Source organism: Bidens hawaiensis, unplaced genomic scaffold (assembly GCF_021521415.1).
Source record: "Bidens hawaiensis isolate Kalapana, Puna unplaced genomic scaffold, B.hawaiensis_p1.1 tig00009749_1, whole genome shotgun sequence".
In the NCBI taxonomy this organism is placed as follows: domain Eukaryota; kingdom Viridiplantae; phylum Streptophyta; class Magnoliopsida; order Asterales; family Asteraceae; genus Bidens; species Bidens hawaiensis.
The window spans coordinates 11,690-39,556 of NW_027491729.1; the positions used below are offsets into that span (position 1 = coordinate 11,690).

Sequence of the window (27,867 nt, forward strand, 5' to 3'; positions counted from 1 at the left end):
GGCTCTTCATGGCTCGTTAACTCTTAGTCATAAGGGATGAAATTATCACCTATAATAGTTGGGAAAAATCATACCCTTTGTCATAAGCTCAGCTCGTTTACACCCTTAGTCATAAGCTCGGCTCGGCTTGGCTCATTCACCGAGTTGGTTTCTTTTACCATTTCTTTCACATGTCATTATCAATACGGTTGCATCCGATTTTGTTAACTATCCCCTTTTCATACATTTCCTTCCTCAATCTATCAACAAGCTACCAATTTCCTTCCGTTGCATATTTAACTGTAATCAAGTCACTAAAGTCATTAAAACAATCAATTTTGCTAACATTAGTTTTATAGGGGAAAGTTAACGTACAAATGAAATTAATGTGCTAGGCGTAAGAATCAACTAGAGTAACATGCTAACTGTGAAAATTAAGTAGTGTAATTATATATACATGTAGTGTAATTACTGTTAACCGATAATATCTTGATATTATTGGAATTGTATTTTTGTATTATTTGTAATTATCATGTGCTTAAAATAGGATTGGATAGTTTGTTATAGTTTCTTAGGTCCTCCTCTTTTATCTCTTGACTTTGTATTATTTAAGGAGACTTTCTAGTAAATAGAAATCATCGAGATATCCTTTCTCTCAAATGGTATCATTCCCATCGGCCAGAATTTAATTTTTCTTCCGGCCACCATCCTTTTTCCTTCCCTGTTCTTGAACATGGGAGACAAATCTGATCCCAACCACAAGTTTTACACCCCGCCTACATCATTACTGTAGGATTCGTTAATTTCCAAAACCGAAAACCCGAACCGTTTTAAATTTTCGGTTTTATTTCTATTTAAATTTATATATTTTTATAATATTATTAATTAATCTCAATTTTCGTTAATGTATTTTATGTGATTATTTCTATGCAATTATACTTTTCACCACCCTTGTAGTATTACATACTCATTTAAAACATTCATAATCAAGATCAAATATTTATGTACATGTCTCATTCAATTTACTAGAATTATTATTTAACTACTACTACTACTTTTATTATCATTATTATTATTATTATTATTATTATTATTATTATTATTATTATCTTTTCATATTATGTTACTTAACTAATAAAAAACTAATGAATGTTTTAATTAAATAAACTTTATTAAAATAGTTAAACCTTTTGAAAGCCCCATTAAACTATTTTTAATTTGTGTTTTAATTATATTAAACATGATTTAATTTCATTAATTCCATAAGACATAACAACTCTATATTTTCACTATAAAAGGAGGACAAATCCTCCATTATTTTCACACCTCAATACATTATTTTTTTAAGCTTAAAAGCACTAACAAGTAAGTTTTACCATTTCATGCATTTTATAGCTTTTGTTTTGATATTTATCTTGAATGTTCATACTTGTTCATAAGTTGTTCATGATCATGTTACTTTTATCATAAAAATCTTATATTTTGGTTTTAAGAATCATTATAATCGTGGATATCCAAGATAAACACTATGATTTTTCTAAATCTTGGATCAAACCTAGTTATTTTGCAAGAACAAATATAAATATTATCTAGATGTTATTATCCGTTTATCATCATAAACTTATAAACCTTTTAATTTTAAATAAGATGATATATACAAAATGGTTTTAATTAAAGATTTCTTATAATAGAACTAATATACTTGATTTCTATAGATAATTAATTATTGTTTTTTTATTTCAACATAAACTAATATCTATAATTTCTGTAAAATAATTCATGCAAAACATTTAAGTTAATTAATTAGTAAATTAATTAATTATGTTACTAGAATAAAAATAAAAGGTTTAATCATAAATTGTTATTAATATTGTTATTTAATCTTATATTTATAAGTTATAATTATGCATCTACAAATCTTTCTTCAACTAATAAATATCAAATAATATATATAAACTTTAATTCATTTTTGTTAAACTCTTTTTAAATAAAGAAATCCCTCAAGTCCCCTTTTGCCATAAGTTTATTAACTTTATAATTCCGGTAGCTAGTCCTTGATTTTGTATCTTCGTTATTAGAGATTCAATTGATTTGTTTGTTAACTCGCTTTCGGTTATTATTTCAAGTTGTCTCTAATATCAAAGGTGAGTTTCTCACACCCCCTTTTTACCCTTTTTAATTATTTTAGGGGTAGCATATATGTCCTATCAACAATTCAATTTCCTTTATTAATTGTTTACAAACTACAATTCGTTACATGGACTTGTGTGTTTACTTGTTACTTGCTACAATATTACGTGCATGGATTTCTTCGATAAGTGTGATCATACACCCCCCTTTGCACTCAGGACGATTGTTTCTAGTGGAAAAGGGACTCCGATCTGAGTACGTTGGTGCACAATCCTAACTGGAAAAGACCTTCATTTATTCTTTACACTCATGACCTTTGATTCTCGTGTAAAGAACCCTTACGTGCTTTTCACAAGTTTTCATGGAATTGTATGGTTTTTATATAGTATTTAAACTGTGTGAACTCACCACTATTCATTTAGTTGACTTTATTTTATATATATGTTACAGGTACAATTATTAGATGATGAAACGGAGATGATACTAGAACTTAGGTTATATTAATAAATGGACAAGTTGTTAATTGTTCTTGTATTTTCTTCGTAGTTCTTGTTACAAACTTTTGTACTTGATGTTTAAATTAATTAATGATAATATTATCACTTAATAGTGTCACATGTGTTTTGAGAAATCTGTAAGTCACACTCGGGCATATTCCGATTTAGCCGGGGTGTTACAATTACTAACATCCGAAACAAGGTCCGTGTTCTTGATGGAGTGAAGGTTTTCTACTCCTCCTGGGTGAAACTCTTTCAACTCCATGCTAGAGGGTACGATGTTCTACATCACATCGACAGTACGCCATCCCCCCTACAAGACACACGCACCTCCTTGATGAAGATTGATGTGGTGGTTCTTCACAGGACTATTTCTGATGATCTCCTTGTCCGGGTCCTTGATAACGAGTCCACTACCCTCGATACGTGGAATCGTGTCAAAGGTATCTTCCTAAACAACAAGGGGTCACGAGCCGCCACCCTAGAACACAATTTCACCAACCTATCCCTCAAAGTTATGCCCTCTCTTGAAGCCTACTGTCAGCGGCTTAAGGAATTGGCAGATCAACTTGATGATGCTGACTCACCGGTTAGTGAACAAAGATGGGTTCTTCAACTCGTTGGTGGTCTTCCACAAGAATATGCCATGGTGGCTGCGTTCCTTAATCAAACCCTCCCGTCTTGGGAAAATGCTTGCAGTATGTTGCAACTTGAAATACAACGACAACATGCTCGGGAAACACACGTTCCAACACCTGTTGTAGCTGCTTCCATTAGAGAAAATTCGGTTGCTGCTCCTATGCCAAAAGAATACAGTAACCGTAGACCTCCTAATTACCAACGTAGGCAAACTAACAACAACAAGGTCAACCAACCCATGAACAACAGGCCCAATAATCGAGGATCTGGCTCCTCCAACCCGCCTGCTCCAGCCCAAGTTCCAGCCCAACCAATTGCTTACCCATACTCGCCCGCGCCACCTTATTGGACTCCACCACCGTGCCCCTTCCCAACTCAAAGTTGGGGGCAGCCCCGGCAATCATCCCGAAACAAGATTCAACCTCATCCCGATTCATCTACTGCTCAATTTAACCTAGCCGAGTGTGCCCCATGGAGCCTGCTCAACTTGCTGCCACTTTTCAAGCACTGTCCATGGAACAACCCAATGACCCATGGCACCTCGACTCCGGAGCCACATCTCATGTGACTTACGATCCAAACAAACTTGACACTTTTTCCTCGTATTCTCCAATATCGTCATTATTTGTAGGAAAAGGCAACAAAATACTAGTTCTTGGATCGGGTAACGCCACTATACCAACACCATCTAAACCGTATACACTAAAATCCGTTTTTTTTACCCCAATATTATTAAGAACCTTATTTATGTCCGACAAATTAACACTGATAGTTATACTTCTATTGAGTTTGATCCGTTTGGATTTCCTGTGAAGGATTACAAAGATGGAACGATCCTGAGTCGTCACAATAGTTCAGGTCCACTTTACTTGTTCACCAATTATGATTCCACTGCTACCGCTTGTTTTACTTCTGCTCAAGAGTCTCCTTCATGGCACAATCGACTTGGACACCCGGGTCAGCCCATCATGGAGTGTCTTCGTTTAAATAAATTTATTGCTTGCAATAAACAATCATTTCCTTTTCTTTGTCATTCGTGTCAAGTTCGAAACATAAACGATTACCGTTTTCGGATTCGGTTTCTAATACTTTGGTGCCATTTTCTATTTTACATTGTGATTTGTGGACTTCTCCCATCTTAAGTCATGCATGATATAAATATTATGGTTTTGGTGGATGATTTCACAAAATACACATGGGTTTATCCTCTAAAATTCAAATCTGAAACATTCACTAAGTTTGCCCATTTTCATGCTTTTGTCAAAACCCAATTTAAAATGAGCGTACAATAATTACAAGGTGACATGGGAGGCGAATTCAATAATCACTCGTTCACAAACTTTGCAAATACTAACGACATTCAGTTTCGTTTTTCATGCCCATATACTTCACAACAAAATGGTCAATGCGAAAGAATGATTCGCCGTCTAAACGAAATAATGTTTACCATATTAACTCACGCGTCTCTCTTATCAACGTTTTGGGTTGAAGCCCTCCACAGTACATCCTACCTACACAACATTCTTCCAACTCCTCTTCTTCAAAACCGATCACCCACTTCTACTATTTATCTTCGTCAACCTTCTTATGAACACCGCATGTTCGGTAGTGCGTGTTATCCAAACACTTCCGCAACCCGTCCCCACAAACTTGAACCTCGATCCTCACTTTGTATTTTTCTCGGCTACCCAGCTAATTACCGTGGCTACTGATGTTTAGATATTGCAACGGGAAAAACCAAATTCTCTAGACATGTTACATTTGATGAACATAAATTCCATGGGCAAATCCAAGCACTCCTGCACCTGAACATTCGTTTTTGGATCCATACCCAACAATATTTACCCAACCTTCATCTTTTTCTCATAACCCACCAACCCAAACCTTTGATGATAGCTCAACAGACCACCTCACATCACCTTCTCATCACGAAAACACTCATACCAGCCCAACATACCCACCCACACCCCTACACCGACCCAACCCACCCCCCACTCTGCATCGTCACAATTTTCACAAACAACGGCCACATCCCAACCTTCTTTACCCAACATTACAACACCATTTTCCAATAACAATTCCACGACACCTACATCCTCACCACCACCACCACCCCTACCCGTCATATGGTCACCCGCTCACAAACCGGCACAACCAAACCACGTGTTCTGTTCACTTTAACTACCACTCACATTTCACCTTTACCAAAGTCTCACCTAGCCGCGTTAAACGATTCAAACTGGAAGATTGCCATGACTAATGAATATGAAGCGATATTGAAAAATAATACGTGGGACTTAGTTCCAAGACCTGCCAATGCACCAATTATTCGTTGCATGTGGTTGTTTAAACATAAATATAAATCCAACGGTACATTGGAACGGTATAAGGCACGACTCGTTGTCAATGGTAAAAGTCAAACAGTTGGTATTGATTGTGAAGACACGTTTAGCCAGGTTGTAAAACCAACAACAATTCAAACGGTTCTCAGTGCCTTCTCGTGATCATGGTCTATCCACCAACTAGACGTCAAAAACGGGTTTTTACATGGAAATTTGAAGGAAACAGTTTATATGGTTAAGCCATCGGGCTTTGTAAATGCCACTATCCCTAACTATGTTTGCAAATTGAACAAATCACTTTATGGTTTGAAGCAAGCTCCACGAGCATGGTACCACCGTTTTGTCGGCTTTCTCTCAAATTGTGGTTTCAAAAGTAGCGTTTGCGACACGTCCTTATTCATCTACAAACACGGCACTCAAATGGCATATCTCCTGCTATATGTGGACGGCATAATATTAACTGCATCTAGTGACGCGCTTCTAAACCGGATCATTAAGTCCCTATCATCCAAGTTTAAAATGACTGATCTCGGTTCGCTACATCATTTTCTTGGAATCACTTTTGAAAAGAAAAAGAATGGCCTATTTTTATCTCAAACTTCATATGCTATGGACATATTAGCAAGGGCTTAAATTAGGGGAGGGGTGTGCAAGAAACCGAAAAAACCAATCCGGAACCGAAAAACCGAAAAATCCAAACGAAAAAACCAAACCAAAACAAAAACTGACGGTTTGGTTTTATGTTTTTGTATAAACCGAACTAACAGTTCAGTTTTGGTTTGGTTTTGCATTTAATAAAAACCTAAAAAACCTAACCTAACTGAATTCCTAAATTTTTATTATGTTATATTTTACTAGTAGAAGAGCCCGTGCTTTGCGGCGGGGTTATATGAGGGTGTTGAAGATGACGTATTTGTTAGCTACTACATACCAGATTTAAAAACCGGATAAGTATTTATTATGTTATATACAAATTAAAATTGGTGGATCATTAAAGTTAATGTACCGTAAACTTTAGTTATAGTAAAACTAATTGGAAGTATTATTACATATGCGTACCGACGGAGCACGTAAATGCATTAGATGTAATGTTTACTTAACACAACACATATGCTACACTTCATAGACATATCGGATCAAGTAGATACCTCTAGAATGGATGTAGCACGTGCAACAATATAGTATAATAATAACATTTACAAAAGAATAAAGAAGGCTTCTATAGAGTCTAATACACGTCAAAAGCATATTGCAAGACTATTAAGACTGTTATGGTAAATGCTACTTCTTCCGGGGTTAATGGACATTTTCCAATGGCTTTCGCTATAAATAAGTTTGTTTTCAGCAAATAGAATATCTCTTTAGACGATAGTTGACTAATTTGACCTGTTTATCCAAAAATGGGTCGATTCGGGCTGCATTTATTACAGTTGAGTTAAGCTAAAAGAATACAAGTAGTTAACTATAAGGATGGTTCTTGTGGCTGGGTGTGCCCACACAAATTTTATTAATATGTATATGATCATCTATGCTACCCGTGAGGCAATAGTGAGGAACAAATCCAAACCACAGAGATACACATTCCTCACACTATGCATGTTTGTCAAATGAGAGATTAATAACAAATATTAACAGACTATTTTTTATCAACAAAATAAGTAAAGAAAAACATGGTCATAAAAAAACAAAATAATGAGAGTACACATACTTGTCAACATAGATGTTCAACGAAACCGGTTCCTGGAACCGAACTGGTGGACCCGAACCGGACCCGAACCGGTTCCTACCCGTTTTTTGTAGGAACCGGACCCTATCTGATTCAACCCGATGATCCGTGACCGGTTCTTGCATTTCTGAGTGGGGGCGGGTAGGAACCGGAACCGAACCGGAACCGGTTCTGGAACCGAACCATCCGGAACCGGTTCCTAACCGGTTCTAGCCGTTGGATCGAATATAGCCGTTGGAAATCGTTTTTTTTTGGCCGTTTTTTGACCGTTGGGGTCAAAAATAGCCGTTTTTTGGCTCCCCCAAGCACCCCACTACTAGTATAAATAGGTATTTGGTGTCATGGGTTCATCACAACACTCAAAACGCAAACCCGAACACAAAAAAATACAAAAAAACGCTATTACAACGTTTTGAGTTCTCTAATCTCTTGTTTTCTCTTCTTCTATATTCATATTTGTTGTTATAGCTGCCTCACAATCATCGGTTGGTCAAGGTTCCAACGCCGAACCAAGTTTCGTTCGTATTGTACCTCATAATCGTAATCAAGAGATTTGGTGCAATTGGGATTTGGTTGAATTGAGTGACCATTCATTGAAGGCTCGGTGCAAGTTTCGTGGGATTTATTTAAACCCACTTTCGAATTCAAATTTGAAGAAACACATCGAAAAACCGTATTGCAAGGCGTTGAAAAAGAACGTCGATTCGCAACAAACGCAAATGGATAGTGAAGGCGGAATATTTACATACCAAATTGATCGAGTTCAAGATCGTATGGCGAAGTTTGTGATTCAAGAAGCTTTGCCGTTTAGCCACTTCGACAACCCTCGCTTAACCGCCATGATTCGAGATACGCTTCAACCACAATACACTCACGCAAGTCGTCATACTCTTAAACGTTATTGTTTAAAATTGTGGAAGAAGGCCAAAGAGGTACTAATTGCATATTTTGAAAATATAAATACGGGAATAAACTTAACTAGTGATGTTTGGTCGGCTCCACATGGTCTACCCGAATCTTATCTTTGTGTCACCACTCATTGGTAGACCCGTCATCGTGGGAAATGATGAAACGCACCATTGCTTTCGAACTCTTTGAGTATCCACATACGGGAGATAATTTGTTTGAAATTTTAGATTATGTTATAAAAACTTATAAACTAGAAAATAAAATATTTTCAATGGCATTTGATAACGCGTCGAATAATACATCAGCGGTTGATAAATTAAAATTAAAATATACGCCGATTTGCAATGGTGTATTTTTTCACTCAAGGTGTGTTGCACATATCATTAATTTAATCGTGCAAGACGGACTTGCTTCGGATGAGGTTACATCGGTTATAAACGATTTTAGACTAATGATACATGAAGTTTTTAAGAAAAGTAAAAAAAGACAAATGGAATATAGAAAATTTTGTAAAGATACGGGAAGAAAAGCTTTGGGAGCTAATTGGGATGTACCTCATCGATGGAATTCCACTTGCATAATGTTTCAAAGTGCTTTGAAACAAAGAGAAACTTTACAAATGTTTCATTCTAGTCTTGCCGAGAATGATTTGGCAATCCCCTTTTCAAATGAGAAATGGGAAATTATCAATGACTTATCGACTTTTCTTGAAGTTTTTAAAACATCAACTACGAAACTATCGGGAACGTATTATCCGACAAGTCCCTTGGTTCTTTCGGAGTTATTTTTAATCGTTAACAATCTTAAAGAATTTGAAAATAAAAGTCCAATGTTTTCAAACATCATATTACCAATGAAGTTTAAATTAAAAAAATACTTTCTTGAATTGCCACCGGTTTTTACTTGCGCCGCCGCTTTAAACCCAATGTTAAATGTTACGGGGGTTGAATGTGTGATAGACGAAATTTTTTCAGCCTTAGATATGCATGAAGTTGACCCAAACTTTTCAACAGAGGCAAAAAATGATTTTAACTTGAATTTTAAATTTATGTATGACTTTTATTTAAATAAATATGGGTCAAACATACACATGCCTATGCCGGGGGGGTCTTCATCAAGTTCAAGTGCTACTAGAGTACGAGATCTCATGATTAGCCTTATGAACACCGTTCGCAACGTAACGGCTAAAAAACAAAGGGGTAACACCCCTTCAAGCGAACTAGGAAGGTATAGTGCAAATGATTACTCTACCGGTTTATCCGAAGAGGAATATGGCACTTTTGATGTTTTGGCTTGGTGGAAGGTAAAGAAAACCGAGTTTCCGATTCTTGCCACCATGGCCCGTGATTTACTAACCGTCCAAGCTTCTACGTTAGCTTCGGAATCCGCTTTTTCTCTTAGTGGCAGGGTAATATCGGTGAGAAGAACAAGACTAAATTCGGAGTCGGTGGAGATGTGCATTTGCTTAAAGGATCACTTGGACTCAATCGATCGTATTCAACACGTAACCACTCTCGAAGATGAAACACCACTTGATGTTCGAGTGCACGACGAACAAGAAGGCATTTCTACAAGTAATTCCGAGGAAGAAGTCGCCGCTCAATAATTACGACGAACAAGAAGGCTTTTCTAGAAATAATATGTCACAACTTTATATTTATAAGTTTAATGTTCCCACTGATGAGTATTCCTCATCAGTGGCAACCTTCAGTAGTTGTCATCAGTGGCAGCTTTCCCACTGATTCAACTGATGACTGTTCCCACTGATGAGGAATACTCATCAGTGGCAGCTTTCCCACTGATGAGTATTCCTCATCAGTGGCAGTCTTCAGTAGTTGTGATCAGTGGCAACCTTCAGTAGTTGTCATCAGTGGCAACCTTCAGTAGTTGTCAACTTGTCATCAGTGGCAACCTTCAGTAGTTGTCTTCAGTGGCAACCTTCAGTAGTTGTCTTCAGTGGCAAACATCTTCAGTAGTTGTCTTTTCTTCATCAGTTAATTGTTTATTTTTATGTTAATTGTTTTTTTTATTTTTCATGTTATACAAATACGAATCGTAGTTTAGAATCCAAATCGCAAACGAAAAACGAAAAAAAAAAATTTACACTGTAACCGGTTGGAACCGGGTTAGGAACCGGTAAGAACCGGTTAGATAGGTTAGGGGTCCGAGGGTGGGAGAACCGGTTCGGTTCCCTAACCGGTTTGAGCCTGGAACCGGTTTAAAAGGGAGTTTTGAATATAGGAACCGGTTAGGAACCGGTTCCGTTTCCTAGTCCCAAACCGTTTTGAACATGCCTACTTGTCAACATAAATATCATTCACCTTACAAATTTAGAACATTCTTCACCAACATAATCTTTTATAGTCTTAACAAAAAAAAGTAGATAAGGTACAACACGAAAAAAACTTTGTAGTTGGTACACAAGAATATATAATCGTTAAGTGTATCCTCAAAATTGAGTTCAAAGAACAATTATACCTGACAAAATTACTGAAGAGGATCTTACTTCTTTGACCGATTACCAAGTTGGAATTACATTTGGTACAAAAACCATTTTTGACCAAATGTGTTTCGGGTCAGCCAACTCTCACACGCATAAAAAGTTGTCAATTCTTTATCCATTACATGAGTACTGATCTATTATAAAAGGTCCCTAAAGTTACCCCTTTTTGACCCTTTAGTATGTTTATTAATCATATTTGGTATTAAAACATACTTAGGCTAAATTTGTTTCGAGTCAACCCAAAACATAGTTATGTGATCGACCCGTTACAAAATATCAAAAGTTTTCCCTTTGACCCATTTATACAAAACAAATGTAATTCACTTTCAAGAATTTCTCATAATAAACATCTTCACTGCATAGCCATCTTCATTAACATATCATATTTATGTTAATATCTCTTAACAGATTGGTATAAACAAACTTGTAACTTGTAATATTACAATCTAATATTAGTTGTGCAAATGTCATAGCAGAAACAGGGTAATTTTAATGTTAATAAACAGCCTCTTTTTACCCCAGATCTGACACAATAAACAACTCAATCAAAACAGATATACAAAAATTTAACGATTAACGATAAGAAGTACTATTATTGATCTAACATTCATGTTCACCCCACTTCCCGTCACACTGAGTCTTGTACACCATATGATAGTATATACATCACCTGGAACATCTTCAACAGGGGTACTGAGCTCATCCAACAGCTTCCTCTTACCAACATTTCTCACACCTTATCACAAATAAATTAATTATGTACGGCAGGTGGTGTGGCGCGAAAGGGCAGCCGCCTTTTTGACTGTTGTGCATGGAAATCAAGAAGGCTAACTGAGTTTAAGACTGCGGTCATATAACATAGAAGCACAAATAATGTAACATACATAATAAAAAACTAAAAATCTGTATAGGGTAATTATATAACTTTGTGCAATACCAAGGGCGTTGACGGGAATGAGTTCAGATTCTTTGTAGAGCAAATGGCAGCACCAAAGGAATTGCCACCCTCATTGAGAATAGTTACTGCAAGTATATCATGTGTGACAATGATATTACAAAAATGCACATCGCACATGATTTAGGGGTGTTTGTCTTTGCACATTATTACAAACGTGAGACCACATCCAATAAATATATAAATGAAAAACTTTTATAGCCTACATCGGATCAGAAATTTTATTTTCTTCAAGATTAGCACCAAAACCTTTTAATCCAAATATGAGTTCAAAATAGAGTCATCAATCTCTCAAAAAACTCAATCTACAGGTACGTATGTGCATACCTGGAATTGATCATATTCTTCATGGAAACATTATGAATAAACTACTTTAAAATATGTTGAATATTACTTTGCTAGATATGAAGTAAAAAAGGTGACATTTAACTCTAAAAATTATGATAAAAATCCAACAAACATTTGTTAGTCACAACTAAACCTAAAGTAAACAATTTAAAATACCAAAAGCTATTCAATACAAATCATGCTCATACAAATAGGACAACAGTTCTCTGCTCAGTCACCAAAAACTGAAGTACATCAAAAGGTGGTTTTATAACATAGAAATATAGAATGATAGAAACACAAGTATTGTACCTTAGGCAAGGAACAGTTGATGAAGTATCCAATCCACCACTATAAGCTAAAACAACTTTGATCAATCTGGTGGAGTAAACTGTGATGAGAAATAATTACCTCACATGGAAATTGCTTCAAAAGAAAAGGAAACTGGTCTTTGGCCCCCAAAACCTACCCGGATTGTTTCAATCAAACCTATTGTTATTCAAAATTTAAAACTATTAGGTACACAAATACAACTTTAGGAAACAAATTAGGTGCAAAAGCTCCTGATTTGCATATAAATAACCAGAGAAAAGGATTATTTGGTGATGCGATTGGGGGTGTGGGATCATACTTAAAGCAATCATCCGCTGGTAACGGACGGCCGTTCAATGATTGGAAAACAATACAGGCCCTCCAAAATTGATTGCAATTGAAAGGTAAGAGAGGACTCCGAAACCCATTTCAATTGAAGGGCCGCTGATGACACGGAACGTCGCCGGAGACTTTAATGGGGGCACTCTCACGAACCAGGCGGCTATATCTTTTATAGATAATAGATAGATATCAAGTAATTTTTAAGAATTTAATAAACATGTAACTCAAGTATTTTTGGTAAAATGTTTAATGATATGTTATTATATAATTAACAAAATTATTTATACATTAATTATTTTTTGAAAACTTTCCTTTCACCTAAAATTTTCAAGATCAAATGACAAAACCCAAAAAAACCAAAACCGAACCGAAACCGAAATCGAACGGTTTCATATACTCCAAAAACCGAAGTTTTGGTTTTCGGTTTGGTTTTAACCAAAAATCGCACCACGCACACCCTTAGCTGAAATGACAAATTGTAAACCCATTAGCATCCCCGTTGAAATCGGTTCCAAGCTTAGCGCTACTATTGGGTCTCCTGTTGCCGATGCTTCATTGTATCATAGTCTCGCCGGGGCATTGCAATACCTCACCTTCACTAGACCCGATCTCTCTTACGCCATACAACATATATGTTTATTCATGCATGACCCTAGGGTGCCGCATCTCAACTTACTTAAACGTATTCTTCGCCATCTAAAAGGCACGCTACATCTCGGTCTTCATATATCACCATCCAAATCCATGAAGTTTTCCGCCTACTCCAATGCGTATTGGGGTGGTTGTCCTGACTTGCGTCGGTCGACATCCGGCTAGTGTGTTTTTCTTGGTAACAACCTGATATCTTAGTCCTCCAAGCGCCAACCGACAATCTTGCGCTCTAGTGCAGAGGCAGAATATAGAGGAGTGGCTAACTCAGTAGCTGAAACAAGTTGGGTACGGAATCTTCTTCTCGAGCTACATACTCCTGTATGCGATGCTACTGTTGTATATTGTGATAATATATCGGCAGTGTACCTAACTGAAACCCGGTATAACACCAAAGGACTAAACACGTTGAACTCTATATCCATTTTGTCTGAGACAAGGTTAGAATTGGAGATGTACGTGTTTTGCACATTCCTGCTGATTACCAATATGCGAATATTTTTACTAAGGGCCTACCGAAGCACTGATGTGCTAAAAACAGTCAATAAATATTAACTAAATTAAACAAGTAATAAAAACAAGACCTAAGACTCAACTAAACAAAATACCGGCAAGTGAACCTGTCAATTGTACTAAGCTAAGTAAGTCCGGAATATCGAACCCACAGGACTCTATAAATTACGTTAATTAACTAATTAGAATCTACTTACGACACGACTATTTATTATTAATATTTTAATGGAGATTTTAAACTAATATTAAACTAAGAAAACAAATAAGCAAGTAAACGAGAAACAAGCAACCAAACACGAGATCGAAACCAATCAGAGAAGGAATCTACCTAGGTAAGAATCCCATGCATCAACAATCATCAAGCAATGGACAAATAATATGATTATGGAAACTGACTTCTAAACATATTCATCTAACAAAACCCTAAGGACATTTGACTGAATCAAATGAAATCTCAAAGAACAATTATTAGATTATTAAGCAATCAGTTGAATTGATTTCCGCAAAGTCATCAATTAGGGTTAATTAATAGTATCTAAAGAAAGCAATCTTACGTAACACTAAACCTTAGATAACTTGATAAACTAACATGACATCATGAACATGGATTAATACAATAAGCAAGAATATTGTCACTACTATCCTAGCATGCAATTGACCAAGACACATGAACAACTCCTCACCTTACAGCTATTGGAATTTAGCAAAACATTTAAAACCCTAACCAACTATCAACAAGCTTCAATGATCTAACGGGCCCATTTAATCATAATAATCAAAACACCAAGTAATTGATTAAACATAAACCCTAAATCTAAAGAACACAATCAAAAGATAAAAGATCTATGTGAAGCAATAGTTAACAATCAATCAAGATAATAAATACTTATATGCATCATGAAAACAAAATCAAGTTTTTTACTATTAAATCAACAAAACCATAATCAAAACATTATCCAAAGCAAGAATCAAATCAACACATGTTCATCAAACCTAGGTAGACATGAAGTCTAGCCTAGAATCATTATTAAAAACAATCCTAAACAAGTAAACAAAGATAAAGAACGAGAGAACCCGTCTTAATCGACTCTTGAACGCTTGTACGAAAGCTTGATGATCCTCCTTGATTCCTAACTCCAAAACACCTTCAAACCCTTGATTTTGCTCTTAAAAACGGCTGCAAATAAGCTTAGGATCGGCTAGGGAATGAAGATGTTTATATAAGCAAGAATGGGCTTGGGCTTGCAATTTTTGGCTGACTAGAAGGCCTAGGCGCCCGGCCTAGGCATCCTGGGCATTTGCCTAGGCGCGGCGCGGCGCCCCTTTTTGGGGAATTTTCGTTTTTTGCAATTATTTCTTGTTTATTCATGTTAGGCCCCTTTCTTGAACTCCAATTAACGATGAGAAACTTCTAGAACTTCTTTTCCTTGACTCCAAAGCCACCATCTACATGAAACAAATCGAAACTCTAAGTGAACTAATCATGTAGTCTTTGACGAGTAAAACGAACATAAACTTCGCATGAAATAATAGAAAGAATTAAGTTTAACATGCAAGACATCAAAAGAGTTAAAACACGATAAATATATAAAACTTGACTCAAAACCTTAAATAATAAAAGATAAACAAAACTCGAACTTAAACGAACTTAAAACATTACGGAAACACAACTTTACACGGGATTCGAGATGTATAAATAGACGTATATCAAGCACCTCTTCACTCGCTTTCGATCAAGTTTGTGCCTTCGATCCACTACGGCTCACACTACGGCAAAGTGTTAACCGATAATATATTGATATTATTGGAATTGAAATTTTGTATTATTTGTAACTATCATGTGCTTAAAATAGGATCGACTAGTTTGTTCTAGTTGGTTAGGTCCTCCTCTTTTATCTCTTGACTTGTATTATTTAAGGAGACTTTATGGTAAATAGAAATCATCGAGAAATCCTTTCTCTCACAATTACATCATAGAATAATTACACTACACTATCATTACACTATTGTATATTTAATTACACTACGTGATTCTCACAGTTAACACGTTAATTTAATTTGTATTTGATCTAAACCCTATATATATATGCATATATATATGTATTTTAGATTTCGGTTTATAGAGAGTATCTATGTATAATTATAGGAATGTTACGTTAAATGATTTAATCTTCAAATTATTAATATGCTAATCGCGTGAATTGATTTTTTTTGGGACCATAAAAATTTATAACACCAACCACCAAGAGCCACCACCTCAAACCAGGGAGGCGCCACAAAAAACCACTTACTTCAAATTAAATTTACACCAATTTGACCAAGAAATCGATTTATATTTCGACTGATGTTTAAACCATAAAAAACCCCCACTTGGTCATAAATCTCTAGCTGCCCTCTCACCGTGTTAACGGCGAATAAGGCCACTTCGCACCACGAACACACAGCCCGCCACACTTTCGAAACACCCAAACAGGCCGCAAAAATATGATCTGCAGTTTTTATCCCCGACTCACACAAAATGCAACTGCTCACGGAATAAAATTTCTCAAGACATGTGATTCTGTTTTTAACACTTACTGATTATTATTATTAATATTTTTATGCACATAAATTTCAGAAGACATCAGTCTCTAAATAAGTGCTCTTTTCTAGACGTTAAACTAGGTAAGACCACCTGTAGTGGTGGCTTTGCCACCTGCGTTATGGCTCAAAACGCGGGGGGTACACCGCCCCCCCTGCGTTATGTTGAAGTCAATTTTGCAAGCGTTTTATATACAACGCTGAGAATGGCACAAAATCCAAGGTTGACCGTTGCAAGATAAGTCTCAATCATCTGTTCCCGGGTCGGGGCCGGGTCTTTGGGGAACTCCATTACAATCAACCAATGATTATAATCACACCCGGGTAGCATAATCGTCTCTCTGGGTTCACTGCTGCTGCTTCTCTTTGACGAGTAATCCCCATCGACTGCTGCGGCCTTTGGTTGCAGGGTCCGAACCCGATTCAAATTGGGTATGGGTCGGGTGAAATTGATGAATGAAGAGGGTTTTGATTTTGAGATTGAGGTGGGTTTTGTGGATTTGGGGGTTAGGGTTTTAGAGATGAGGGAGAAATTGAGAGTAGCCATTGGATTATGTGTATGAATGAAATGAAAATGACAAGGGTGATGAGGAAATAAAGAAAGAAACTACTGATATTTTAATTGTACCATGACTTGACTTGGACTTCATATTTGGGCTGATATTACTACTTAATATAATCATTGGTCAATTTTGCAAGCGTTTTATATACAATTTATGTTGGATTTGGTCCAACATCTTTGGATGTATCGGCCTCTGCCCGGTGAAAACGATGATCAAAACGATGGCAACAATGAAGACGATGATGAAGACAACAACGACGATGAAAACGACGATGAGGACGATGAGGAGGACGAGGACGACGACGAAGAGGGCGAAGACGACGACGACGACGAATAGTTTTTTTTTTATTTTCTTGTAATATTTATTTAATAAAATATTATTGTTATTTGATTATTCTTATTAAAAATTAAAAAAAACAAAAAGTGTAAAAGTGACTGGGCGCCACATGGCGCATAACCCCTGGATGTGGAGAGTTATGACTACAGCCTGTTTTTGTACAAAACCATAACTCTGACTGGGCGCCACGTGGCGCATAACCCCTGGATGTGGAGCTTTACGACTACACATGGTCTAATAAAATTCATTTCATGTCTTGGGGGCAACAAACACATGCCCACTTAAGAGTTTTGTGGAAAATATACATGGTAATGTAATATTTTTCCTTTTACAATTCAATATCTTGTGTTATATACTAATGTTAGTTTTATATTGTTTGTATGAGTCAATATTTGGACTGGAGGTTTGGACCGGAAGCTTGAGCTGGATTATGGACTGCTGGACTTGCTGCTGGACTCTGTTGGGCTTTGGTCTGTTGGATGCTTTGCTGTTGGGCTTTTCTAAAGGGCCGAGTTATCATAATTAATATAATAACTCGGTTTATTGAAGCTATATAAAAAGGGGTGTTAGAGTTGTGAATCTAACATACACTCATAACAAACTCTTCTTGATTTCTGATATTCTCTCTGTATTCAATAGCGAGTTCTAGGGTTAGGTTCATTGTGTTATGAACTGATAATCTGTTAGATAGTTGAGAGTTTGAGAGTTTGATAAGATCACTGTGTTTGTGATCTATTGTATTGGAGAGTTATTGTCTTCCGCTGTAATCTTCAAGATCGATTGGTCGATTGGTGAATAAAGAATAGTGAATTTCTGATATCCATTGTTTTTACATGGTATCAGAGCCGTGGTTGCTCTTGATTTCTTGAAGACTCTTAGTTGATAATCATAAAATTAGGGTTTCGTGTTGAAACCCTAATATTTAGGCTTGGTTCGCTTCAAGATCGTGATTATCTGGCCTGTGATCAATTTTCTGTCATAGATCTGTAACCCTAAGTGAAGGTTACAGTCTTGACTCTTGGAAGGAATACCCTAACTTGGGCGCTCTCGAGTCAGATCTTTCTAATTCTTTCTTTCTTTCTTGTGCATTAGGCACTCTAGGTTGTGTGTTTTTTTTTGTTTCTCTCTGTGAAGATCTTGTAATTTGTGGCTGTTTTTCCTTATTTGTTACTATGGGTGATGATAGTGCTTCTAGTAGTGTTATTAATAATAGTACTTTGGTTAGTAAACTTGAAGCTAGTGATCCGTTATACTTACATGCTAGTGATTCAAGTAGTCTCACTATTGTTAGCATAAAATTAAAGGGGACTGAGAATTACAAAGTTTGGTCTAATGCTATGATGCTTGTTCTGCAAGTGAAAAATAAAATTGGGTTTATAGATGGTACTTGTGAAAAATCTGATACTGATGTAGTTCTTTCTAGACAATGGGATAGGTGCAATTCTGTAGTCCTTGCTTGGTTGTTGAATTGAGTGTCTGAAGAGTTGTATTTAGGGCAAGTTTACTCTAAATTAGCTACTGAAGTGTGGAAAGATTTGAAAGAAACGTATGATAAAGTGGATGGGTCTGTTGTTTTTAATCTGTATCAAAAGATTAATATGTTTACTCAAAATAATCAGTCAGTTACTGAATACTATCACAAGTTAAACATAATGTGGAAGCAATTGGATCAAATTTTGCAATTGCCTTCCTGTACTTGTGATGCCTCTCAAGAGTTTAACAACTTTAATCATTTAATCAAATTAATGCAGTTTTTGATGGGTCTTGATAATAGTTATGAATCTGTTAGAACTGCTTTGTTGTTAAAAGAAGTGCTTCCTACTGTTAAGGATGCTTTTGCTATTGTCTCTAGGGAAGAGTCTCATAGGAATTCTAGCAATGGTTCTCTAAAGGGACAAACCCAAGGAATTGGATTTGCCTCTAAATCAAATCAAGCATTTGAATACAAGAGGAACAGTGTTAGAACTCCTAATCAAGGTGTTAAATGTACACATTGTAATAAAATGGGTCATAGTGTTGAGAAATGTTTTGAGATTGTTGGTTATCCTCCCTGGATGAAACCAAGGAACAATGTAGGAAAAAAGATAACAAATAATCTTGTTGCTAGTGATAATCCAGGATCTTCTAATAGTTCTTCAGCTACTGGATTCACTCCTGATCAGATTACTAGGCTGTTAGGTCTTTTGAATGACAAGTCTGGTGGAAGTGATCAAAGTTGTAATATGTCAGGTATTTTTTGTCCTTATAGTTTTAACAGTATTGCTAATAAAGGGGTTAGCTCAGGTTGGGTAGTTGACTCTGGGGCAAACCAGCATAGGGTTATGACTTATTGTGATCTGGTTAATAAAATTGATGTATCTGATCTTAATATAAGGGTTAAACATCCTAATGGAACAAGTGCTATTGTAACTAAAATTGGTGACATAAAGTTAACTGATAAAGTTACATTATGTGATGTGTTTGTTGTTCCTGATTATTGTGTTAATCTGATGTCAGTTCATAAGTTAGCAAAAGATAGCAAGTTGACTGTTTCCTTTAATGAAAATAATTGTTATATTTAGGATTCATTAACAAAGAATGTCCTGGTGACTGGTAAACAACTTGATGGTCTATACTTTTGTGGTGGTTCTTCAATGTCTGATAAGGTGTGTTACAATAGTGGTAGTAGTGTTAATCTATGGCATGCTAGGTTAGGACATCCTTCAGACATTGTTTTAAATGTGTTGAAGGAAACCTTGAAATTAAACAAAGCCATGAATGATACCCCTTGTGAAATTTGTCACAAGGCTAAACAACATAGAGAACCTTTTCCTTTAAGTAGTCATCTTTCTAAAAATCTAGGAGAATTAGTACATCTTGAAGTTTGGGGTCCTTCTAGGATTCAAAGTAAAGAAGGTTTCAAATTTTTCTTAACTATTGTTGATGATTACTCAAGGGCTGTTTGGGTATTCATGATGAAAAATAAAAATGAAGTCTTTTATCACATTAAAAATTTTACAAACGTGATTAAAACTCAATATGGTAAAATTGTAAAAGTTTTTAGGAGTGATAATGGAACTGAATTTGTCAACAATCAAATGAATAATTTTTGTGCTGATAATGGTATCATTCATCAAACTTCTTGTGTTCATACTCCTCAACAAAATGGTATTGTTGAAAGGAAGCATAGACACTTGTTGAATGTTGCAAGAGCTTTGTTATTTCATAGTGGCATTCCTTTAGTGTTTTGGTCTGAATGTGTTTTGACTGCTACTTATTTGATTAACAGGACTCCCTCTTCTGTTTTGAATGGTAAATCACCTTATGAATGTGTGTTTGGATTTAAACCTTTTTTAGATCATCTCAGAATGTTTGGGTGTCTATGTTTTAGTACTGTCTTAAATAAAACAGATAAGTTTGACAACAATGCTGAGAAATGTGTTTTTGCTGGGTATTCAAGTAACAAAAAGGGATACAAACTCTGGAGTTTAGAAAAGAAACAGTTTCTTTTTCTAGAGATGTAAAATTTTATGAAAATGTTTTTCCTTTAAAGAAAATGAAAATTTACAAGAAAAAAGTATTAATCCTAACATTACACATTTAAACTTTTTTGATTTATATGATGATGTAGAACCTGAACAGTCTAGGAATGATCTAACACCCAATGATGAGGATCCAAGTACTGATTCCTCTCATGGGTTTGAGCAGCCAGAATCAGGGTCTACAACCACTGAGAGTAGGGCTAATCATCAGCAACCTAGTGGTGGTGAACCTGAGACTGGCAGGGTTCAAGGTGAGAATGGAAATGACCAATCATATGATATATCTGAGGGAATTCATGTTAGTGAAAACATTCCAATTGTTCCTAGAAGGTCTACCAGAAATATAAGTTTTCCTAGAACATTAAATGATTATGTGGTTGAAGGAAAAGTTAAATATGGATTAGAAAGGGTTGTAAATTACTCAAACTTGTCTATAAATAATTTGTGTTTTACATCTTTGTTAAACAAGAGTAGTGAGCCTAAGAATTTTCATGAGGCTATTAATGATCCCAATTGGGTAATTGCTATGAATAATGAGCTTGAAGCTCTTCATAGAAATGATACTTGGGATCTTGTAGATTTACCTCATGATAGGAAAACTATAGGCTGCAAATGGATTTTTAAAATAAAATATAAATCTCCATGAGAGATAGAAAGATATAAAGCTAGGCTTGTGGCTAAATGTTTTAGTCAAAAAGAAGGTGTAGATTTCTTTGAAACTTTCTCACCTGTAGTAAAAATGATTACTGTAAGGTGTGTTTTGTCTTTGGTTGTTCAAAATAATTGGTCTGTATGTCAGTTAGACATAAATAATGCTTTCTTATATGGAGACTTACATGAAGATGTATATATGGATGTACCAGCAGGATACTTGTCTAAAACTGATTCTAGGGTTTGCAAATTAAAAAAATCTTTATATGGCCTTAAGCAAGCCCCTAGGATGTGGAATGAGAAACTTGTGAATGTTTTACTTGAGCTTGGTTTTGTTCAAAGTATGTGTGATTACTCTATGTTTGTTTTGTCTAAAGAATCTATTTTTTTAGTTCTACTTGTATATGTGGATGACATAGTGTTAACTGGTAGCTCTCAAGTTGAAATTCTAAAGGTCAAGGAATTTCTTAAAACTAAGTTCATGATTAAAGATCTTGGTGAATTGAAGTATTTTCTTGGTATTGAAGTAGTAAAAACTGATATGGGTTTGTGCTTGTCTCAACGAAAATATTGCTTAGATTTGCTTGCAGAGTATGGCATGTTAGGGTGCAAACCTGTGAGCAATCCTATTGAGCAGCATTTTATTATTTCTAACATGAGAAAAAAGGAGGATAATGTTCTTGTCAATATTCTTGTCAATATTACAGGTTATCAAAAACTTGTTGGCAAGTTCATTTATCTTTCTCATACTAGGCCTGATATTGCTTATGTTGTGCATTATCTGAGTCAATATATGCACAAACCATGTAAGTCTCATCTGCAAATTGCTATTAGATTGCTTAGATATCTAAAGAGTTCACCTGGAAAAGGTATTCTCTTTAGTAAAAGTGATGTTTTAGAGTTAAAAGCTTATTCTGACTCTGACTGGGCAAAGTGTTTAGAAACTAGAAAATCTGTTACTGGGTTTTGTGTTTTTTTGGGAAAATCGTTGATTTCATGGAAAAGTAAAAAACAAGATGTAGTGTCTAGGTCTTCTGCAGAAGCAGAATATAGGGCAATGTGCTCTACTACCTGTGAAATAATTTGGATTATGAACTTGTTAAGTGAACTTGAAATAAAGATAAGCTTACCTGTGAGTTTGTTTTGTGATAGTACTGCTGCAATTTCTATTGCAGCTAACCCTGTGTTTCATGATAGAACTAAACACTTTGAATTGGATTTATTTTTCTTGAGAGGGAAAATTGCTAGCGGATGTATAAAAACTGTGAACATCCAGTCAAAAAGTCAAGTGGCAGATGTGTTTACTAAAGGATTGTTAATAAGTGATCATACAAAGATGTGCAATTTACTTCAAATGCATGATGTTTTTGGCTATTGAATTGAGGAGGGGTGTGGAAAATATACATGGTAATGTAATATTTTTCCTTTTACAATTCAATATCTTGTGTTATATACTAATGTTAGTTTTATATTGTTTGTATGAGTCAATATTTGGACTGGAGGTTTGGACTGGAAGCTTGAGCTGGATTATGGACTGCTGGACTTGCTGCTGGACTCTGTTGGGCTTTGGTCTGTTGGATGCTTTGCTGTTGGGCTTTTCTAAAGGGCCGAGTTATCATAATTAATATAATAACTCGGTTTATTGAAGCTATATAAAAAGGGGTGTTAGAGTTGTGAATCTAACATACACTCATAACAAACTCTTCTTGATTTCTGATATTCTCTCTGTATTCAATAGCGAGTTCTAGGGTTAGGTTCATTGTGTTATGAACTGATAATCTGTTAGATAGTTGAGAGTTTGAGAGTTTGATAAGATCACTGTGTTTGTGATCTATTGTATTGGAGAGTTATTGTCTTCCACTGTAATCTTCAAGATCGATTGGTCGATTGGTGAATAAAGAATAGTGAATTTCTTATATCCATTGTTTTTACAAGTTTTCTCTTACAAAATCTTGAATAAGACGACCAACAGATAGATATGACGAACCGCCCTCCGACACGGCAGATCTACTCTTCTCACTCATCTCTTTCACTTTTGTTCTAACCCCGTTATCCTCCATCACCCGCCTTATCCCACGTTCTATCTCTTGAGCTGTCACAATGGCTGAATTAGCTTTAGGACTATAAAAATCCCTCTTGTAATCTAACTTTATCTCCACCGCCAATCCCAACTCCACCGCCATTTCAAATGCATTCATATGCTGCTCAGCATACATCGGCCAAGTTGCTGATGGCACACCAAACCATAAACTCTCCAACAATGAGTTCCATCCGTAGTGCGACACGAACCCTCCAACCGCGTCATGAGCCAGCACCTCCGCCCGTGGGGCCCACCCAATCACTTTTCCTATTCCACGTGTTCGCTCCATAAACCCTTTCGGGAGTACCTCACTTGGATCATCATACTCTCCTGGGACCCTTGATGTCTGATCTAGAGGAGGTCGACGTAGAGACCATACGAACCGATGGCCACTCTGCTCTAAACCGCGCGCTATCTCATTCACTTGGACCTCATCAAAACTTCCCAAACTCCCAAAACACAAAAATACAACTGACGAAGGCAGTTGACCATCTAACCACCTAATGACATCATCGTCAGACGGTTTCTTGGCACCAGAATGACCTTCTAGGTTGAGTACAGGTTCCACGAGGTACACTAGCGGGATGCTAACGTCAGCAGATAACGACTTCATCGCGTGGGTTTCTAATTCCAAGAACGTATTAACCATGATTGCTTTAACCTTTCTAAGTTCCCGAACAAACTGCAAAACAAAATCCAGTCCTTCTCTAGTCTTGACAGGACTCCAAAACACTTTGGTAGGCACCGGTTTGACAAAAACTGGAACCGACACCTCAGTATCTGAGTTGCTTAGCTCAATAACGTCTTCGTTCAGATCATCACAGAGTGTTTGGATATAAGATATAAAACCAAGAAAACCAGCATTAGAAGTGAAAAACATATAGGTTGGAACATTAAACTCATTAGCCACATCAATCATGGAGGTACAAAACATGTCAACAACAAACCCAACAACCCGACCATAACCCGGTTGACTTTTCAAGTCAACAATAGCATTTCTAACATACTTGCAATGACTTCTGATGTATTCACTTGAGGAAGTAAATGGAGCTTCGGGGTCATGAACCGGTGGGGTTTCATCTTGAGGGAGTTGAATAAAGGATATGTGATCACTGAAGGTGTTTTTAGCTAATGATTCTATGTAAGGGGCGATAGCCTGGCCCGAATCCAGGCCACGAGGCTTGATGACAAGGATCGTTATGAAGAGGCGCTGGTCTCGATTCACAAGTAGTTTTGCTATCTCGATGGTTGACATGATGTGACCGACTCCAGGGGACGGGATGAATACTAGCTCTGCAACTCTATTTGCCATGTTTTTTTTTCGGTTCATGAATGGTTTCTTTGGAGTCTTTTATCTTATATTTATGTACCAATTAGCTGATGTCATCGCGTTGCTGGCGAAGATCACGTGAAAAGTAACGCCCACGTGTGTCATCATAGTGGTTGTTTGGAGCATCTTCAACCTGCATCAAAGTAATAAAAAAACCTGTTATGTCTCTTGTATAATAAGATTCTGTGTTGTGTCTCATGATTTCTGCTCTCGTGTTTACTGTGGATTTTATTCCCATTTATTAAATACACAGATTATCCAAACCTTCATTAAACTTACAAGACCACCTAAGTTGCTCTCGTATTCTGAATTTTTTTTTTTCGTTTGTTTTAAAAGAAGACGGACGCATGCACGTTGAAAAAATTAATAAACAACCCGAGCTCAACCTTGAAAAAAAATACTCAAGAGCCGAACTCGAGGTTTAGAAATAGAGCTCAAAACAAGCCAACGCTCTGCAAGTTAAACGAGCCAAGCTCGAACATTATTGAGACAGGGCTCGGCTCGGCTCGGCTCGGCTAGTTTATACCCTTAGTCATAAGCAGATGGGATGAAATTGTCACCTCTAATAGTTGAGAAAAAACATACCCTTAGACCTTAGCCATAAGCTCGTCTTGACTTGGCTCGTTTACCCGAGTGGTTTCTTTTACCATTGCTTCTTCATGTCATTATCAATCCAACTGCACCCGGTTTCCTTAACTATCCCCTTTTCATACATTTCTTTCCTCAATCTATCAACAAACTCCCAATTTCCTTCCTCTGCATATATATTAGACAACAGTGCATGATAACCTGCATTCTTATTTCCAAAACCCATTTCAACCAACTTATTCACTACAACTTTCGCCAACCGAAACTCCCCATGCGTTCTACAAGAACCCAAAACTGAACCCCAAATCCTCAAATCATTACCATTTTCCCCCAATTTTTCAACAAACTCATACGCTTCCGACACCCTACCAACTCTCCCCAGCATATCTACAACACAACAATAATGTTCAACCGAAGGAACAATATTATACTCAACCTCCATTGATTCAAATAACCTAAGACCTTCATCCACCAAACCAGAATAACTACACGCAAATAAAACTGCAATTATTGTGACCGAATCGGGCAGTATGCGGTTTTCTTTCATGGATTTAAACAATTCTAGAGCTTGTTCACCCATCCCGTGTTGCGCGTAACCTAAAATCATGTTTGTGTATGTTACCGCGTTTTTGTCATAACAAAAAGCAAACGCGTTTTCTGCTAATGAAATTATACCCAATTTGGAATACGTGTCAACTAAAGCAGAATCCACAAAAACGTTACGATCCAAGAAGTTTCTAACGGTAAACGCGTGGATTTGTTTAGCTAATGTTAAACTTCCTGTTATACTGCAAGCTGGAAGGATTGATGCTATAGTGACAGCGTTTGGTGGAACATTGTGATCGATCATTTGTCTAAAAACGTTAAAAGTTTGATCGATTAACCCGTTTTGACAGTTTCCAGCTATCATCGCGTTCCATGTGGCCTGATCTCTATCATTTAAGCAGCTTATGTTAAATATACTTTGGGCTACTTTTACCATCCCGGACTTTGCATACATGTCAATGAGATAACTTTCAATCCCTTGAAACTGAATATTATGTCTAAGAAGATACCCGTGTGTTTGTTTTCCAATTTCTCGGTTTCTGAGGTTCGATGCTGCGGATAACAGAGCCGATATTGTGACGTCATCAATAACATACCCTAGTTTTAACATATCACGTACAAGCATTAAGCTTTCATTGTTCATTCCATTCTGCACTAAAGATGAAACCATAGTGTTCCATGTAACAGTGTCTGTTTCATCCATACTGTTGAAAAGTTTTAAACTTGATTCAATAGAGTTACACCTTGAATACATCACTACAAGTGCGTTTGTCACAATAACCGGTAAAAGCGGTGAACTTTTTACAATATACGCGTGTAACTGGTTAGCAAGGTCAAGATCCTGCAACTGTGAAGCTGCGGTTAAAACCGAGATCAAAGTCACCTTATCGATACCAACATTGTCTAGCGAGTGTAACGCGTTAACAAACAGATCAAACGCTTCCACTGGCAAATCGTTGTTCACATATCCACCAATCATTGTGTTCCACACCTCCACATTCCTCTCTAAACTATTATCAAACACCTTTCGTGCCAATCCAATCAACCCTAATTCCGAAAACATCGAAATCGCAGAGCTAGTAGCAAACAAATCTTTAGAATACTCATCACCTAACTTAACAAGCAACCCGTAAACAACCTCCGCCATTCTCGCATCACCAATTACCGCCACCGCAGGAAACACGTTAACAAAACTTACAGAACTAGGCTTAATCCCAGACTTCATCATTTTCACAAAACGTATAACCGCCTCTTCAAACATCCCCAATTTCACATACCAAGAAATCAAAATATTCCACGAAATCACATTCCGTTTCGGCAACGAATCAAACACCCGTTCAACCCGATCATACAAACAGCTAGCATACATATTCAAAAGGGAGTTACAAACTATCTTACTAGGATACAAATCAGACCTTAAAACATGACAATGTACAGCTTTACCTGTTCTAATATTTAAAGTTTCAGCACAGGCTTTAAGAACCGAAGAGTAAGTATACGAATCGGGTACAAAGGAGTTGGCTTTCATTTGGGAGTAAAGTAGTATAGCTTCTTGTGGCATGTTGTTGCAGATGAACCCAATTATTATTGCGTTCCAAACAACGGTAGTTGGTTTGGGAATTTCGTCGAACAGTTGGCGTGCAAGGTGGGTTTGGCCTTCTCTGCATAATTGGCTCAGTCTGTATCGGATGGTTCGAGGTCTGGGAAGTGGGTGTGAGTGTGGGTTGTGTTGGGTTGATTGGGTGTGTGGTGGAAGCTGTAATGAAGGGTGAGTTGAAGAGGTGTTCATGGAGATTGGAAGTGAAAGATGGTGTGATGACATTGTAAGGTGTATGTGGATTCTGTTATCT

The 27,867-nt window shown here is 36.6% G+C and overlaps 2 protein-coding genes and 1 pseudogene across 2 annotated transcripts; 1 reads left to right on the forward strand and 2 right to left on the reverse strand.

The window, feature by feature from the left end:
- Positions 1 to 101: 101 nt before the first annotated feature.
- On the reverse strand, positions 102 to 27,862 carry LOC143533481 (pentatricopeptide repeat-containing protein At3g22150, chloroplastic-like). Its single transcript, XM_077028251.1, has 2 exons — positions 25,465 to 27,862; positions 102 to 126 (listed from the first exon to the last, which is right to left on the reverse strand). The coding sequence occupies exon 1, from the start codon at positions 27,837 to 27,839 to the stop codon at positions 25,527 to 25,529; it is 2,313 nt and encodes a 770-aa protein (XP_076884366.1). The 5' UTR covers positions 27,840 to 27,862; the 3' UTR covers positions 102 to 126; positions 25,465 to 25,526.
- Positions 18,463 to 20,795, forward strand: LOC143533480 (uncharacterized). Its single transcript, XM_077028250.1, has 2 exons — positions 18,463 to 19,530; positions 19,863 to 20,795. The coding sequence occupies exons 1-2, from the start codon at positions 18,900 to 18,902 to the stop codon at positions 19,895 to 19,897; spliced, it is 666 nt and encodes a 221-aa protein (XP_076884365.1). The 5' UTR covers positions 18,463 to 18,899; the 3' UTR covers positions 19,898 to 20,795.
- On the reverse strand, positions 23,402 to 25,414 carry LOC143533478 (anthocyanidin 3-O-glucosyltransferase 2 pseudogene; annotated as a pseudogene).
- Positions 27,863 to 27,867: the final 5 nt, after the last annotated feature.